At 50.5% G+C, this 17,017-nt stretch overlaps 7 protein-coding genes across 7 annotated transcripts; 1 reads left to right on the plus strand and 6 right to left on the minus strand.

The window, feature by feature from the left end:
• Positions 1 to 344: 344 nt before the first annotated feature.
• N7510_002070 (putative GTPase activating protein (Gyp3)) lies at positions 345 to 2,747 on the minus strand (the record flags this gene model as incomplete). The annotated part of the gene is made up of 1 exon (XM_056973997.1): positions 345 to 2,747. One exon carries the CDS (start codon positions 2,745 to 2,747, stop codon positions 345 to 347), a length of 2,403 nt encoding a protein of 800 aa, XP_056839114.1.
• A 1,031-nt stretch (positions 2,748 to 3,778) lies between these two features.
• On the minus strand, positions 3,779 to 6,733 carry N7510_002071 (glycoside hydrolase family 95 protein; the record flags this gene model as incomplete). Its single annotated transcript, XM_056973998.1, has 10 exons — positions 3,779 to 4,395; positions 4,448 to 4,616; positions 4,679 to 4,857; positions 4,923 to 4,975; positions 5,026 to 5,190; positions 5,274 to 5,993; positions 6,031 to 6,229; positions 6,281 to 6,365; positions 6,438 to 6,520; positions 6,589 to 6,733. The coding sequence occupies 10 exons, from the start codon at positions 6,731 to 6,733 to the stop codon at positions 3,779 to 3,781; spliced, it is 2,415 nt and encodes an 804-aa protein (XP_056839115.1).
• An 820-nt stretch (positions 6,734 to 7,553) lies between these two features.
• On the plus strand, positions 7,554 to 10,253 carry N7510_002072 (GH92 family glycosyl hydrolase; the record flags this gene model as incomplete). Its single annotated transcript, XM_056973999.1, has 5 exons — positions 7,554 to 7,803; positions 7,869 to 8,297; positions 8,366 to 9,350; positions 9,437 to 9,573; positions 9,628 to 10,253. 5 exons carry the CDS (start codon positions 7,554 to 7,556, stop codon positions 10,251 to 10,253), a joined length of 2,427 nt encoding a protein of 808 aa, XP_056839116.1.
• On the minus strand, positions 10,056 to 12,349 carry N7510_002073 (cytochrome P450; the record flags this gene model as incomplete). Its single annotated transcript, XM_056974000.1, has 7 exons — positions 10,056 to 10,175; positions 10,396 to 10,465; positions 10,625 to 10,671; positions 10,720 to 11,520; positions 11,572 to 11,690; positions 11,742 to 11,982; positions 12,041 to 12,349. The coding sequence occupies 7 exons, from the start codon at positions 12,347 to 12,349 to the stop codon at positions 10,056 to 10,058; spliced, it is 1,707 nt and encodes a 568-aa protein (XP_056839117.1).
• Positions 12,350 to 12,708: 359 nt separating this feature from the next.
• Positions 12,709 to 13,438, minus strand: N7510_002074 (putative ubiquitin conjugating enzyme (UbcB); the record flags this gene model as incomplete). The annotated part of the gene is made up of 3 exons (XM_056974001.1): positions 12,709 to 13,122; positions 13,216 to 13,332; positions 13,412 to 13,438. The coding sequence occupies 3 exons, from the start codon at positions 13,436 to 13,438 to the stop codon at positions 12,709 to 12,711; spliced, it is 558 nt and encodes a 185-aa protein (XP_056839118.1).
• Positions 13,439 to 13,730: 292 nt separating this feature from the next.
• Positions 13,731 to 14,534, minus strand: sec11 (signal peptidase complex catalytic subunit SEC11; the record flags this gene model as incomplete). The annotated part of the gene is made up of 4 exons (XM_056974002.1): positions 13,731 to 13,898; positions 13,955 to 13,987; positions 14,050 to 14,228; positions 14,282 to 14,534. 4 exons carry the CDS (start codon positions 14,532 to 14,534, stop codon positions 13,731 to 13,733), a joined length of 633 nt encoding a protein of 210 aa, XP_056839119.1.
• Positions 14,535 to 15,195: 661 nt separating this feature from the next.
• On the minus strand, positions 15,196 to 15,900 carry N7510_002076 (glutathione S-transferase family protein; the record flags this gene model as incomplete). The annotated part of the gene is made up of 1 exon (XM_056974003.1): positions 15,196 to 15,900. One exon carries the CDS (start codon positions 15,898 to 15,900, stop codon positions 15,196 to 15,198), a length of 705 nt encoding a protein of 234 aa, XP_056839120.1.
• Between the last annotated feature and the right edge of the window lie 1,117 nt (positions 15,901 to 17,017).

Raw genomic sequence — 17,017 nt, forward strand, 5'->3', positions numbered from 1 at the left:
AGGCGCGACAGGAAGCTCGATCTGGGGGTTGGATCCATGGCTCGTGGCTGGGATGTGTTCCCTGAAAGAATAGGTATTAATTGACTGCGGATCTTCCGATTCGATGCTAGGTCTATGTACAAACACACATGTGCAACAATGCAATATTCTAGCCCTGCATTTTCTTCTCCCGGCCAACAAGACGCCAAAACAATGCAAGGGATACCCCAATTCAGAGAGGTTGCTGGGATGCTCACAAGGGGAATTAGCATTATAGGTGTAGAGACAAAGGAAAACCAAATAGGTATCGCTATGCAGAAAAGGGTATGCAAAAGATGGAAACGAAAGAACATCCAGGTCTTCAATCAACGCTGTCCGCCTTTCGGGACGCGCTGCTTCAACTGGCGCCAAGAATCAGCAACGCGGTGTTGACCCGGGATTGGGGTCCGCATCCTAGTTGGGAAGTCGTCTGTAGCAGGCTTGATTTGGCCCTTGCTGAAGGCCACTGACCGGCGCAACTTCTCTTGGCGCACGGCCGTCCGTCGTGAGGCTCTCAGCTCCTCGATCCGACCTTGCCCGACACGGTGCCGTCGCAAGAAACAGTCTTCCAAGAGGGCGTTAGCATCCAGGAGCTTCTTTGGGACGGTCTGCACCACCTGGAACACCTCCATCGGGTCGGACACGGCGAGAATATCCCGCTCGCACGCTTTGAAAAGAGCCAGCGACACACGAAAGAATGTCTTCGAGCCTTCGTAAAAGAATATATCCCATACTCGCAAGGTAGTCTCCAGAGGGAGAGTCCCAATGAACACCGACATCAGCCAGTTGGTCAATCCGAGGGTGATGTCCGGTAGGCGAGAATGCACCGTGAGCGCAGGTGGTCGACTTCGACTAGATGTATGTCCTGACATACTGGCGATCTTGGAGTATATGTTCGGGGTGGAGTCTCTGAGCAGCGACATGAGAACCCAAAGGTCGATATTTGCCCCCTCCAAGCTGATCTCATGCGTGCCAGGGAGATATACCGAGGTGATGATGTGAAGCATCCAAAAGGCTTTTTCCTCCGGAAGAAAGAGCAGGAGCATCCCGGTGATGAAATTAAGCGACTGCGTGTACCCGATCTTGGGATTGTGAAGTGAAAAGGCATACAGAACCCGGCGGAGAGACAGAATCATCTGCGTTTCCGTCTTCACAGTGTCATATTGGGGATTACTGCTGCCCGAATTCTCGGCAGGGTTCACAGTCTCGGGTTTGAAATGGAGATTGTCGGGGAAGGTTCGATGAAGATCACGCTCAATGTGCTCTTTATCGTCATTATTCGGAGATTCCATGGCACGCCGTACAAGTTGGTCGTACAGCCATGGGTTTCGGTTCATATGGTCATACCCACCTGCATACCAGAACCATGCCGCGCCTCGGAGCTCGGACGGTATTCCTTTGCGCACAAGGCGCTTTACTTTGGTGGATGCAGGCGGGAAATTCGACGGATCCACCGTAGGAAGCCCGTGATCCTCAAAGAGACTCTGCCATTTCAGCCTTCTCTGTGTCACATATTCGGAGTAAGGCCCTTTCCATGACTCATACTGCTCCAGGGTCACGTATTGTGTCGCCTTCCGGAAACCATGGCTATCACGGGTGGCACTTTCAGGAAGCAATGGAGGAGGCACCGGGCCTGGGATAAACACTTTCCTTGACGCTTGTCTTTGATGTGTGGTCGGAGATTCAGACAAAGGTGGTTCGGAGTTGGACAGTGGTACGGTTTGCTCTTGCACAACAGGCTCCACTGCAGGCTCTGACAATGTCGGTTCTGAAGCTGGGGGATCTGTGACTATTGGATCCGGGGCCGCTGGCTCTTGGACGATATGTATTGGCTCTATAGGCTCCGGCAACGGGGGTATCGGTTGAACATCGTCCAAGGATGTCAATTCCGGGAGATACTCCGCCTCGGGAAGTGAATCCCGCGAGGGCGGAGGCGACAGCGATGGTGCCTTGCTTTCGACATGAGATTTTGGTGACGAAGGTTCTTCGGTCACATCACTGAACCCATCCAGATACATTGAAATTGCATCTTCAACGCTCATGCCCTCATCCGTGCCATAGGGCGCGTCAGGAGTGTCGGGCGAAAGATCTGTGATAGAGCTGCTTTTGGTCAGAACGCTGCTACGCTCCGTCCCGCTGGCCTGTTCAATGCTCGATCGCGATGTCACAGCCGAATTGAAGCTCGACCTAGGACCGTCTTCGGCCGCAGGCCCACCGGACGGAAAACGCGGGAGCGGCAGACCGTACGGGCCTATATCTTGTGGAGGATAATCTGGAGAGTCGCATCCCTTGTGCTCTCTGTCGTTCAGGCGAGGTGCCGACATACAGATACGAAGTCCGCCCCGAGGCAGCGGAGCTTTGCGAAAGCTATCCTCTCGCGGAGGAAACCATCTCGGGGGTTGAGCATCTGGTGTTGTCGAGTAGGGAGCGGAGCGAGCAGGAGACCGCCCACGCCCAGCCTTCCAATCGTCCCTCGTACCCGGCGAGGGACCCTGAGGCGGGAATGGCCCGCCACGACGGTCGTCAAAAGCGGAGTGTGGGGCGGGCGGGGGGGGAGAGCGCGCGCGAGGAGAGCTCGGAGTCGATCGCGGGACAGATCTAGCAGGGCGTGAAGCGCAGGGGTCGATTTTTAGAGAATCCAATCGCGGCGGATGAGGGATCCTGCGCCGTCCGCGGAGATCGGAAGTTGCAGGAGGGGGAAATCGAGGGTTGCCATTTTCTGTGACCATAGCCACGACGTATCACGCAGTTCCCGCTGGACATTGGTTATGGAGTTGTCGTTGGCGAGGCGTGTGGGTGGAATCTAGGTGAAGAAGCCTGAGGCGAAGAGGACAAAACAAGGCGGCGCGTACCGGTACGTCGAGGTAAAAAGGAGAGTGGGTTTGTCCAGGCCAGAGATATAAGGAGCGAAAAACTGGGGAACCAGAAGAAGGATTGACTGCCGGAACCTGCCCGGAAATGACTTGGGGTTGGGGGGTGGTTGGAGGGAGAAAAATAATAAAGGGCGGACGAACTAATCATGGACGCGTGACCGCACATGACGTAGGGAGTTGGTGTTGTCCGCGTTCTCCGTTCCTACTATATTTCGAAATAAAATTAAAAAAATCGTTTTAATATGTATGGTATTTAGCCAGGGATACTCCTACTAGTCTAGTAGACACCACAATGTGAGATATCCCTTCCCCAGCTTCCGTGCAAACTCGGTTGGGCTGTACCTGTCCGGCCCGACGCGCAGGGCGGAAGGGTCCATGTCGATCAGGGCCCCTATGTCATCACCCAGTTGTTTGCACGCCCCCCCCCCCCGACCACATCCCAATCTGACCCATCACACCCAGCCTGGGGACCAAGCGCTATTGGTGTGCTTGGCTGCAGATATCCCTAGGCAAAACAATGGATGCATACGCTCATGGTTTTTACTTCGGGCTAAGAAGCCTAGCTTAGGGTGGACAATCGAAGTGTCATATAGTTTAGCGCCATGCAATTTATGCCAAACAATGAAGAAATTACAGGGCCATGCCGGCATCAGGCACATGGTCGATTGTTTGTGGGTGTGCAGGCAGACGAAGACTGCCATCCCTCACGCTTGTATGTTGCACGAACTAGTATTATAGTCTGAGGAAGAGCATTGCCAGGAGCCTTAGTAGCGTTCGTACATATGCGGTAACAGAGCATGGCTTCATACTAGGTAAGCCTATTTCTTCATTGTCTATTGCATTCCTTTCTTAGTACACTTGCATACGAGTCTGGAGGTCAAATCCTCTCAAACTTCCGCCAGTAACTTCCCAGCCTTGTTGACTATTTGAATCGGGAGATCTCGTGACCCGAGCTTTGCCTTGGACACCATCCCGTCGTCGTCCCAAGTAAAGTCTATTGTCCCGCCTCCACGTAGCCGTAGCCCTTTGACAGAGCCACCTGCCCACTGTGGTGGAATTGATGGGCCTAGGATAACTCGCTGTATGCTCTTATCGCCGTTCCACTGAGCGACATCAGAGCTGAGCATGGCCAGTGCTGCACCAGATAACCCAAAATTTGCGTCAATCTGGAACGGTAGGATCTGGGTATACGGCCAACCATCAGTAGTAGCGTAGACTGAGAGCACGTTAGGCGCAAAGTTCATGTCAATGGTGTATTTGAACTCCGAGTATGCCTCGTCGACGACACCGAGTCGAGCCCAGCAGGCAGATCGCCAAGCCTTCTCCCAGCCGGTATTGGAGTCGATCGTACCGTTCCCGCGGGAATATAGACTTGTGGCGACCGCATCGGTGATGGTCTTGTTGTTTCCATGCAAGCCCGCGATTGCGTACCCGGGGTACCAGCCTGTCAAGTGGGAGAGGTGTCGGTGGGTGTTGTTCTCGACATCCATGTCAATTTTCCACTCTGATGGGAAGATATTAGCTAGTCATCTTTGAGCTCAAGCCGAGAAACTGACCCTGGATCTGACCCCAACTTCCGACTCGGACGCCTTCATAGACTTTCCCGTAGGCATCCTTAATACGCCTGAAAAAGGCTTCATCGGTATCACCGGATGCTTCCCACCCTTTCAGGACGTGGTCAAATAGTTCCCAAATGACTTGTTGAGATTGTGAGCATCCAAAGGTCTGATGTTGGTAAGCTGTTAGCAACGCGAGGGTTGACGTAATGGAGCCAGGGTATTCCATACAGTTGGCGATTGTTCCGGAGAGTTGCACGGGTTGGCAACGAGTGTCCCATCCTTAAAGTATTCATCTTCCAGGAGCATATCCAGCCAAAACTCCGCGACCGCTTTTATGAGAGGATAACCGACTGAACGATACCATTGTACATCTCGGCCGTAGTCAAATCGATCCCAGACATATGCCACTGCGAAGAATTAGCGAGTTCTCGAATCTCGTTTAATGCAAAAGGAGTAAATTTGCGAGACTCACTCAACCATGCCACATCATGTTGCGAGTCCGACCAGACTTCATCGTTCTCCTGACTGGTTTCGTCAGAAATATTGGGTCAAAGACACGGAGTTTATCAACTTACCCAGTATGGCCGAAAGTATTGACGTTCGAGAAGGCAACCCAGCCACTGACATTATACCATAGTCGAGCGGATTCGGTCCCACGGGGAACTAGGGTCTGGGTCATATAGTCGAAGAGCGGCTCCGTCAGGTTTCCGAGCCCCATTTGCTCTGCATGCCAATTGTTCCTGTAAAAGTTGCCCACGTCAGTAAATTCGCAAATGTGGTCCGATCATCCTTAATCATAAGACTTGCACCGCCGAAAACGCACATTTGGACATTGATGTCAATATGATAATCCGAGCTCCATGCTGGGTATAGATCCGGTGCCCACGTGCCTTGTAGGTTTGGCGGCAATGATCCAGGGCGAGATGATGCAATGTACATATACTTGCCATAATCGACGACTAGATTCTCTACAAAGGGGTCACCTTTCTCCCAGGTATAAGTCGACAGCAGCGTCGAAGTATCGACTTCCGCGGAGTTGTTCGGGTCCGGCAGTTCCAGACGGAACAGGCTCATCCAGCTCTGATGGTCGGCAACATGGTCCTTTAACATGTCCGCATAAGACCGCTTCAATGCCTTGGATATAGTTCCCATAACGACTGGGTAAGGAAGATGGCCGCGGAAGGAATAATTGTTAGAGGCATCGCCTTTTGAGGCATCATACTCTGTGCCAGTTGCAAGAAGAAGTGTTAAGCTTTTCGTTGACCCGCCAGGTATGAGGGCCGAGCCGTCTTCATTACATCGGGCTTTTAGCTCGCTGGCGCCAAGGGCTTGAACCTGGGCATCAAACTTCATGCCGATGTTACCAAACCCAGCATCTGCTTCAGTTCGGCCGCTGAGGTGAACGCCGTCTGTGGAACAGCTGGAATTGGAGACTGGATTGGTTCGAACTGTGTCTATCATGCCAAACGTCACATCCGGAAGCACTTTGGTCGAACTGATATGATAAATGCAGACTTGATCGATGTAAGAGCACAGTTGATACCTGTCTTCAACGTTAGCGATAGTCCGCGTGCATTTACGCAGCCGCCAAGGAAAGTTCAACTTGCGTGGAGAAATCGGCGCCATTGGCAGTGAAATCTGTCGAATGAATAGCTGTCTCGAGGTCAAGGACTCTCTTGTAGTTGGAATACTGCTCCACCCCTGCAATCGCTACTGTGAGGTTGCCGAAAGTTTCATACGACCCGTAATCACTGCTGCTGCCATACAGTGCTGATTCGTCTGTGCAGATGTTAGTTCGTCGAGCTCCCGAATCAAATAGTTTAAACCTACTTCCGGTGCCGTTCTGAAAGATCCACGACTGAATTCCAGGAAGGAAGTGCGCCAGAGACGATGTGGGATTACCTCCTCGATAGCTCTGTCATTGGAAAAGAATCAGTACCAGTAGAACTTAACGTCACAGGCAGCAGCTTTTGGGGCATTAATATACCGTATTGCTAAAGGGCCCTCCTGACCACAGGCTGTCGTGGTTGATGCTCACGATGTCGTTACCGGGAATGCCGAGTGGCATCCCTATCATAGGTTCAGCATCGAGCTCATGAAGCTGTCCTTTAAACAGTTTACTATCAGGTGCCACAAACCTCCCTGCTTTCCATTTCCGACAACATAAGCAGACATCAAAATATCATTTGGATCGGCTGGTTTCCGTGTCCACAGCTTGAGTCCGTCAACTGTAGCCAGGCTCATGGCTATCAGAGCCAACAGACGGGAGTTTGAAATGTTCATGGCTGGGAAATTGCAGTTTGCAATTTTTAGGGTGTTTGTGGGACGGACTGAACTCGCGTCGCCGTCTATTCATTTTTCAGGACTAGAATGGTAACTATATATACCGATCGTCGCTACTGTTCCAATATTTTCTCTCTATATTACCCGTCGGGTATTTTATTCCTGGGCAGGATGAGCGTCATAATGCGGGGTTTTAGCCGACAGATGAAGAGCTCCCAAATGAGGTAGTTGCCTCCGTTGTACATCCGTTCTCCGCAATAATGCGTGAATCCCATAGTGGCTGACAATGAAAATAGCCATAGTCGAGCGACAACTCGTTAAAGATTTGGGATGCAAAAGGTCGATGCCTCCGAACTATTCGCATCAGCAGCGCAACTTATACTCTATTGTTTTCGAACTTTGGCTCCCAGCTTCACACGATTGTGCCTAGTCTCGGCTACTCCAACACAAACCCCCAAAATCACTACTATACTATGCATACTCCTATAAGCTAGCTTCGACTGGGGTAAGAGTCAACTCCTTCAGGCCTAGCTCTACGATGGTGACATGCCCGTCGGATAATTATTAACAACCTGTCGGCACCACATAGAACAACTACTCTCGCATTGAGTATGATGAATATGATCCCCAAACTAACAACTGATCAGCATCTAATCGGATGGAACCAGTTGCCAATTCTAGAATTTTCTTGCCGCATCCCGCTGTTACATAAAGCCTGTCAGGTCACCCCCCAACTATGTAATGCAAGTGTACGATCACGAACCAAAACAAGCCAGGTCTCTCTACCCGCCGTAAGCCTATTCTATCCACAGCAGGGGCCATGGGCCTCCTAGAATTGGCGCTTGTCTGCATCCTCGCCTCCATAATAGCCGCAGCCGCAGCTGCGAAAGACGTGACTGTCTACGTTGACCCCTTCATTGGCACTGAGGGACCAACTGGAAATGGAGCCAACTCTGGAGACACGTTTCCGGGCGTCAGTGTGCCTTTTGGCATGGTGAAGATCGGCCCTGACACCAATGAGGCCGACCAGGCCTCCAATCCCTTTGCTGGGTACACTCCGGATGGCAATGGTATGTTATGTCTTAAGTGTTGCTATAGTATCTCGCTCCTGAGCTAGAATCTTACATTGTGATAGTGACCGCGTTTACCTGTTTCCACGAGTGTGGAATCGGCGGTGGTTCCAAGTACGGTGTCGTGGGGCACATGCCACTGACAACCCTAGATGGCGTCAACGTGCTTGACAATACTACGTACATGCAGCCTCGTGTTGGCCACGACAGAGCCTCAGTCGGATACTACGCCTCACAGTTGTCAAATGGTGTAAATGTTGAACTATCCGCGTCGCAACACGCCGGCTTTTTGCAATATAACTACCCGAGTCATGGAGACCGAATCGTGCTGGTTGATGTGTCTCACAACTTACCATCCGGCATCGACGCCGAATTTCCAAAATCTCAAACTTACAGTAACGGTCAGATGATTGTCCAGAATGGGGGCAAGAGATTTGTTGGCTGGGGAGTCTGGCGTGGAGGGTGGGGAGGTGGCGGAGTTGCTTACGGCGAAGGTAGGATAATTTGTCCATATCATTGCCTCTCCTTTAGCCCCAAACCACTAACCAGAGGTTTTATGTAGGGTCTGATATGCAAGTATACTTTTGCAACGACTTTGACTCGATCCCATCGAGTTTTGAGTACTTCACAGGGCCATGGAACGATCCAACCTCTCCGCCATCGCCCGATACCCAGGTCACTCTAGGTGGCCAGTACGGTGTCCAAGGCGGTCCTGTTGGGGATGACCAAGGTAATCGGGTTGGTGCATACTTTATATTCCCGAGCCATGTCGACACTGTCAAGTCAAAGCTTGGAGTATCCTTCATCTCGATTGACAAGGCGTGTGAGTTCCAGGAGGAGATCCCATCATGGACATTGAACGACACGGCAGAGGCAACCAAAGAACAATGGAACAAGGAGGTATTCAACAAGATGAGTATCAACGATAAGGCCAACAAAGCGAATAATACGCGACTCACCATGTTCTATTCCGCGCTGTACCGTATGCACCAGATGCCGTCTGACCGAACTGGCGAGAACCCGAAATGGACTTCCTCCGAGCCATACTATGACGATTTCTATACTCTCTGGGATACCTTCCGCTGTCTTAACAGCTGGTACTTGCTAGCGCATACTCAGCGCGCCCTGGACATGCTCCGCTCCTTGGTCGACACCTGGCGCCACGAGGGCTACATGCCAGACGCGCGGAGCGGTAACTACAACGGCAAGGTTCAAGGCGGCACAAACGCCGACATCGTGCTGGCTGATGCGTGGGTCAAGGGCTTCAACAGCTCCAAGTATGGGATTAACTGGAGTGATGCTTACGCTGCTATGCAAAAGGATGCCGAAGTCACTCCCAAGCCGAACCACGATCCTGACGATCCGACTTGCGCAAACAAGGAGGGTCGTTGCGCGTTGCCAGACTGGCTAGAGTACAGCTACATTACGCCAAACTTCTCTCTGAGCGTCAGTCGTACGGTCGATTACTCTCTGAACGACTTTGCCATCAGCCAGGTAGCTAAGGATATGGCGCCTCAGGACTACGAAAAGTATTTTAAACGATCTGCGTGAGTTGCATCCCCTTTATGCCGTGTCACCTGAGGCCATCTCTCGCGGGGAGCTAATGTTGGCTAACTCAATCTTGGGCGCATAGGTACTGGAAAAACCTCTGGAACCCAGAAATGAATGAATATAACATTTCTGGCTTCCTTGGACCGCGAGCTGCAAACGGATCTCTGATTACTATCTCGCCCCAGGACGATTCTTATACAATGGAAGGCCTTCCTTGGGGTGAGTTTTTAACATCTACAAACATGGATCGTCCTGACACTGATCTCAATTCAGAGTATACCTGGTCCATCCCACAGGATATCAAGTCTCTAGTAAATCTCATGGGTGGCAACACGGCGACAGAGAAACGCTTAGATCTTATGTTTGTCCCTGGTCTGCGTACGACGGACCTGGGCGTCGGCGTGGCCTCAGGGACAACATTGTTTAACCCGGGAAACGAGCCTAGCTTCTTCACGCCGTTTATCTATAACTATCTTCCTGGGAAGCAGTACAAGTCAGTCAACCAATCCCGCATTAATATCAATGAGAACTACGCCACCGGTGACAAAGGGCTGCCCGGGAACTCCGATGCAGGAGCCATGGACTCGTGGATGCTCTGGCAGATGCTCGGCCTGTACCCAGTTGTCTCTCAGCCCGTCTATCTGATTTTGTCACCATGGTTTGAAGACATTTCTTTCCCTGTGGGTGAAAGTGGTGAGACCCTACGAATCACTGCGGAGAACCTCGCAGACGATAGCTTCTATGTACAGAGCCTGAAAGTCAATGGTAAAGAGTGGAACAAGAGCTGGCTGAGTCATGGTGATATCGCGAACGGCGGGCATCTGGAGTTTGTGTTAGGACCTAACATCACCGTCTGGGACACCGGTGCTGTGCCACCCAGTCCTGGACACGGTGCTTAATGGAAGCATAGGCTAGTACTGTACGACAATATTCATGGATTCGGATTTGAGAGTGATTTGTTTCTTGTACTAAATATCAATACTCAAGAAATCACTCCTTCGAAATACCCCGTGTACTGCTTTAGGCGCTCAAAATACCTACAGACGACAACTCGGCGGGCACAGTGGCACCAAATTCGATAGCAGCAGTAGCCGCAGTACCATTGACGTTCCTAGGTGTGTTCACTATGCACTCAACGCGGCCCCGAGTGTTCACCTTGGCTGTTATGGGGCACTCTCCTTCCAGTCATATTTAGTACCAAGCCCCAAGTCAAACTTGTCCGATATCCCTCCTCTCTAACTTAACATCCATATTCTTCTGCCGCACAAACCAAGCATTTACAATCTCCCACTCAACATCAGGGTCCTTGAGCTCAATCTGCAGATAATATCAATCATCAGCTCATCCAACTCCACAAAGACTTACAAAACTAACCTTGTACCTGAGAAAAATCGACGGGATCAATTTATAGATTTCCAGCAAACTAATATTCTTCCCAATACAAGTCCTCGGCCCAGCCCCAAATGTGAAGGTCGCCCTTAGCATCTGCTGCTTGCGAGTTTGAAAGTCCGTCTGCGTCTCGCCATTCTTCTGTAGCCACCGTTCTGGAATGAATGCGTCCACATCATTTCCGAACACCGAAGACCGATGAATAATCCACGGATTAGCGCCGACAATTGTGCCCGCGGGTAGATATGGTCCGCCATGAGGAAGTTGGAGTCCACCTGCTGGAACGATGCGCTCAAGCAGCAAGCCGACGGCAGGATGGAGGCGCAGTGCTTCCTTGATGACTGCATCTAAGTAAGGCAGTTGCTCTTGGCTCTGTTTCCAAGATACGGGGAGTGAGATTCGGTTCTCTTTATATGCATCTGTGAGTTCTTGATATAGTTTCCCGGTAATTTGGGTACTTTTCAGTGTGTAGTAGAGAATAGCACGAAGAGAGATGGCCGTTGTATCGGAGCCAGCATTCATGTTGCTGATCGTGTACGAGAAGATCTGATTATCGGTGACGATATCCGGATTCGTCTTCTTCGCTTCTAAAAATCGAGATAGGAAGTCTCTATGAAGTGGAGGTGCTGATTTGTCCTCGGTTTCTTCTGTCTGTCGGAGACGCTCGTCTAATTGAGCGCGTGCAAAGCGTGCCACGGCGCCTGTTGAGCCGCCTTGGATAAATTGTCGAAGAGGGTTCTTGATGAAAACGTAGTCCAGCCATGGCATTTGACCGATCTGCATATTTTATCAGATAGTATGACATGCTAAACAGCAAAGGTTGCTTACCTTCCCAGAGTAGTTTAACATCTTCTCCAGAGCAGCAATTATTCCGCCCACATCACCACCCCGTTCCAGGAACCCGAGCGGTTTGCTGAAAGTTAATTCGCCGATGACATCGAATGCATCTATCATTTAAACATTAGTTCAAGTTCCCAAAGATATCATCAACGACATACAATATTGCAGCCAGCTAGCAATGTCGCACACTGTCTCCCTCGCCGCAAACTCATCCAACCGCACAAAAAAAGTATGTATAGTCTTATCAACAAATGGTTCAAACTCCGTCAATGTACTCATCGAGTAAGCTGCAGAGATAGGCTTCTTTATGGCAGCATGGAAACCCTCATCCGTTGTCGTGAACAGCGTGGGCGTTGCTCTACCCTTTGCCATCTGCTGCTGCACACGGTAGAAATCCGTCTAGAACAAAATTCTGTCAGTGAATGGCTAACCAGAAAGACGAAAAGTAGCTGCTCACTTTTCTATAACCCTGGTTAATGCCATAGATCATCTTCAGCACCTCCAGATCCCGTATGCTGATCACGTTCGGGCCTATACGGACATAGTCGCCGTGTTTCTGGTGTAGTTTGTACAACGTTCTCTCTGCGCGGCCATTTGCTACGTCTATGAAGCGCCATATATGCGATAGCTTTGCTAGGAATGGGCCTGGGACGGCGGATGCGCCTGTAGTCAGGTAGTTGCGCGTTAGGTGGAAGAGAACGGCAAAGAGGAAGATGCCGGGTAGGTGGTGGATGAGTAGGGTTATTGTGTCGGAGATGACGGCCATGATAGCAAACTTCTTGAATAGTCTACAATCTACACTGCCGAGACAGCATTCTTCTTATATCTTCTATGCCAGTCCCGAGGCAGACTGTGTACATCGTCCTAGGGCTTGCGAATGCGGGGAAGAAATGGCGGCGTGAATTCCGCGCTCCGTGCAACCCTGGAGGAATGATTCAGTGTATAGTATTCCATTAATGCATGAAGACCAAATAACTCAATATGATATCCTCAGCTCTTCAACTCCCTGGATGGCAAAGACCCTGCTTAATAGTACCAGAAACCGGAAGAGACGTAATTCAAATCACCACCCATCACTTGATTCGGTGAGAAACACAAAGGCGCCAGACCATATCCACCCTAATTTCACGTGGCGTGTTTCCTCGTCCAGTCGCGGGCAATCTCCTCGTAGCGCTTCCGATCATTTTTATACTGTTCTGCAATCCTCCCCTCAACCGCATCGTCCGGCATCGGCTCTGCGAGCAGCTGTCGCGCGAACTCTAGAACGGCGGCAATCTTGGAGCTGGGCTTCCATTCATCTGGACGGAGCATGCCTAGACACATGCTCCCTTTGTCATCGTTGGTCACGTTTGGGTGGTAGATTTTCGTAGCGAAGGAGACGCTTGGTGGTTTGAAGGGGTATCCGGTGGGGAGTGTGAGCTTTATGAGGAATTTGCCTTTCTGCATGGTGAAATCAAGGTCAGCGAGTTTGGTTTCAGTGAAAGCGAGGTATGTTCTTCCGTCTCCGAGCTCTGCTTCCAAGCGAGGCACGCGATCATTCTGGGCTCAGAGCGAGCCACCCGAGCTGAGCGCGGGGAACGGAGAGGTTTATCTAGGGAAGACACAGTATCGAGGAGTCGATAAGAGGCGTACATAAAATGGAGATCCTTCTGGTCCTTCCATGTGAACCTTCCAGTCATACAGGTTGGACTCATCGGCCAATTCGACAGTGATCCCCTCCGGAGGGGACTGGACGAGTTCGCCCAGCTCCTGTAGGGGAAACAAGGTGTTAGATGATCGATGGCACTGGTCAGAGCCGCAGAGGCTAGAGGTATATCTAGGTGCATACCTTGGCTATGCGCTTCTGGCTACCCATCGTGGGTGCGGAGTGTGCCAACTCCGAGGGGCGCGAGATGGACTGAAGTGGGGAGGAGAGAAGAACGATGCAGAGAAGCGAAAATGCAAGATGTTTGAAAGGAAAGGGAAGAATAGGACCAACAGTAAACACGCACGACAGAGGGAAGAAGCTTGGAAGCGGCAGGCAGTGGGGTACGTCAGTGGTGGCCTCAGGCACGATTGTTTACTCCGTCCGAGATGGGCGACTTGAGAACAGCTCGTTTTTATTTGGGTCCCTCCAATTACATTCTAGGGAACTATCGGCCTGATCATCATTCCCGCTGGAGCATCACCATCAGCCCCATAACCCCCAGGAGCACCGTCTTCAGCCAGGGATGTTCAGAGAGCATTATAGTAACGTATCCGACCGAAGGAATATATCCGCGAACGCTGCCGACGAGATCCTCTTCTCGGTTGAGGTAGTCCTGGCCACGCGCATACTGTTGCGAAAAGATGAGAAGGCAGAATCAGATGACAGGCAAGGGCTGAGACTTACGAGCTCGGTGTCGTCGGACGGATTATTGTCGCCCTAGAAGCACGGAGGGGGTCAGCATGGAAGGTCCAGAACCGAGGATTCGGGGGAGCGAGTACCTTGGTGAGGAGCATATGCGAATTGGGAGCCGAATTCCTGCATCCGTTGTCAGACCAAATCACTCCAGATGTCTCCTGGTGTAGAACATACAAAGTAATCTCCTTCACTTTTTTCACACTACTGCCCTCAACCTCGGGCAAGGTTCGCACGACGCGGTGCACAATGGGAATGTCCTTGCCTGTTTGCGAGGCGTCAGATATGCGCTATGACGGGGGAACTTTGCGCGCTTACCTCGCACGTTATAGACAACAATCTCCCCAATATCCGCCCGCGGACTCCTGTTCCACAGAAAGAGGAGATCTCCACGTTGGAATGCAGGCTCCATCGACCCGGACAACACGACCACGATCGGGGAGCTCGATGCGGAGAATACGGAAAGGGATTTCCATAACATGAAAGCCGTGGAAAGAACGAGCGCGAAATTTAACGCTTGGCCTACCTGCTGGCGGATATTGGTGGCACTGGTGCCGAGGAATGAGAGCATGGTGGGTGGTTCGGTCAGGACTGGCGATTGCGGCGTGGGAGATGAAGATGCCCTGAGGAAGGACAGATAGTTAGTGAGTGGCCAGAATTCGAATGAAGCAGGTTTCAAGAGAAACCCAAAATGGTCGATATGGAAACTCACTGTTCTGAGCCGGCGCGTGCTGAGGTGTGGCCAGAGTTAAGCTGTTGATGGAAGTTGGAGAGGTGGCCTCGGCCGCTCTCCGCCTTATCAACAATGCCGGTCTGTCCAACACCTCCTACTGTGTACAAACATAGTCGGCAATGTTGTCTATTTTTGGACTACAATTTACTCTCATAATTACATCTACTAACATCTTTTGTCGATTTATTTGTTTTGGGGGAATTATTGATCCTGGCGATATCGAGATATATATATTGACGCTGTGCTTTCGATGTGTCGTAGACCACGGCATCGAGAACAATTTATCAAGAAGTAACTTTCAGTTCTGGATAACGAGATCATTGCATCTGTAAAGTGGATACAATAGCTAGAATCTACATTTTTGCCCCTTTATTGTTCTTGTCGCTTGCTGAGCCATCTCTGTGAAAGAAAAGTCATTATGGATTGGAGCTTTATTTCGTGGTTCGAGTAGAGAGCACATCCTATAATACAACCGGGTATAAAAAAGGTGGCGATGAGCTTACAGCTTCTTCATAATAGCCCATGGCTCAGCCTTGGGGCCCAGCAACGGCTTGAAATCATCGCCTTCACAAATCTTCATCGCCTTCTGGTACGCCGGGCGCTCAGAAACACGCTTCAAGTAAGCGAGGAGATGCCTATGCTTATCCGTATCATAATCCACCGGACAAAAGCCCCGCATAGTCGTCAAGGTGAAAAAGATTATGATATCTGCAGCTGTGAGATTTTTTCCGGCAAGGTAGGCCCCCGTCTCAGCTAACCGGGCATCAAGCATAGCGAGATGCTGGAGCCACTTGTCCAATGTGCGCGCGACAACCGGAGAGTTCGGGTCTGAACCTCGAGCCATCATGACTCGGAATAGAGTTGGCTGGAGACTCCCATTGGCAAAATGATACCATTCCAGGAATTGAGGGTAGTCGGCACCGTCCTTTGGCGTGAGTGCCAGACGCCCATTCCCATGGACGGCGATGATGTAGTCAATGATGGCCCCTGATTCAGCCAGCACGATCTTGGAGTTGGTAATGGGGGATGGGTCATCCTCCATTACCGGGGCTGTGCCGGCGGGATGGAGGTCCTTGAGTGACTGCGGGGCAAAGATGGGGTCGCGCTTGTGAAAAACATATCTGTAGTCGACGCCGAGTTCTTCAGCGAGCCAGATGATGCGCTCGGATTGGGAGAGGCCCAGGTGATGAAGCGTCAGAGGCATGGTGGACGGTGGATGGCGTGTAGAAATGAGACACTGGGGATTTTTAGGACTGACAAATGGTTCCAAGAGTAATTATTGAAGCGAATATCAAATTGTTAGTTCGGGGGCAGTTCTCACTTTTTATACTTGCGGTCGGAGAAATGCACCTGGTTATAATGGGGCTATGAAACCTGCTATTTACATAGGCGGAATTAAGTGTTGTGTTAGGCCCGAGTTTATCAGTTAGCCATCAGCGCTAAATAATGCACTAAGTCGGAACAAGAAAAAGAACCTCAATGACATCACAAGGGGATTAGAATGCGGCCTTGAGAAAGACACTAAGGGATCTATACAATCAATTCTCGAATTAACAAAGGTGGGATTAGCGAATATCTGTGGTTTAACGCATATATCTTCTTCCTATTAATTTGGTCCCATATATTGCGTGTTTAGCTCTCCTGGTGGTTATTTTTGTTTGCCTGTCAGCGTTCTGCGTGGTCACCATGACCAAGGCTAGAAAGAGCATGAGATGGCTGTACCTCGGGACACCGAACATGAACTTAAGCTGTCTGAAATAAGTTTGTTTCCCACATGGAATATTCACTCGGCACTTTGTTTTCCACAAATGCTCTGAGATAAATTCACGTTGATCCGCAAAATTAGGCTACGCGTACACAGGCTTGGCTGCCCTCAGTATAATTGTTTATTTGCTTATCCCTGACTATACCGGCTCCGCATTGCCTCTAGGAAATTCTCAGGACTGTACGCACCGGTGATTATGGAAACGGCATGTGAGGATCAGTAGCCAACTGACTGCTGCAGATGCAATGCAGTCAACTATTGCCAACTCTGCGTTTGAAAATGTGAAATGCTTTAATAAACAAAGTTCTTCAGCTAATGGCCTTTACCCAATTGGAAAAGCCATCAGCGATACAAAAATAACTATATATTCCAACACAGTCTTGTAATGAATTTCTGTCTTCTATGGTTATCGGTATTCGGCAAGACGAAGGATATCCTCGTCTCCATCAATCAAGGGGCCTTAGATTTTCTTAGGAATGTTGAAATCATCCGACCCTTGGAAACCGGGTTTCCAGGCTAGACAGAGAATACTTCCCTAGTTTGTAACCTCATAAGC

Source organism: Penicillium lagena, assembly GCF_028827675.1.
Source record: "Penicillium lagena strain IBT 129212 chromosome Unknown utg000001l_segment0_segment0, whole genome shotgun sequence".
NCBI lineage: Eukaryota > Fungi > Ascomycota > Eurotiomycetes > Eurotiales > Aspergillaceae > Penicillium > Penicillium lagena.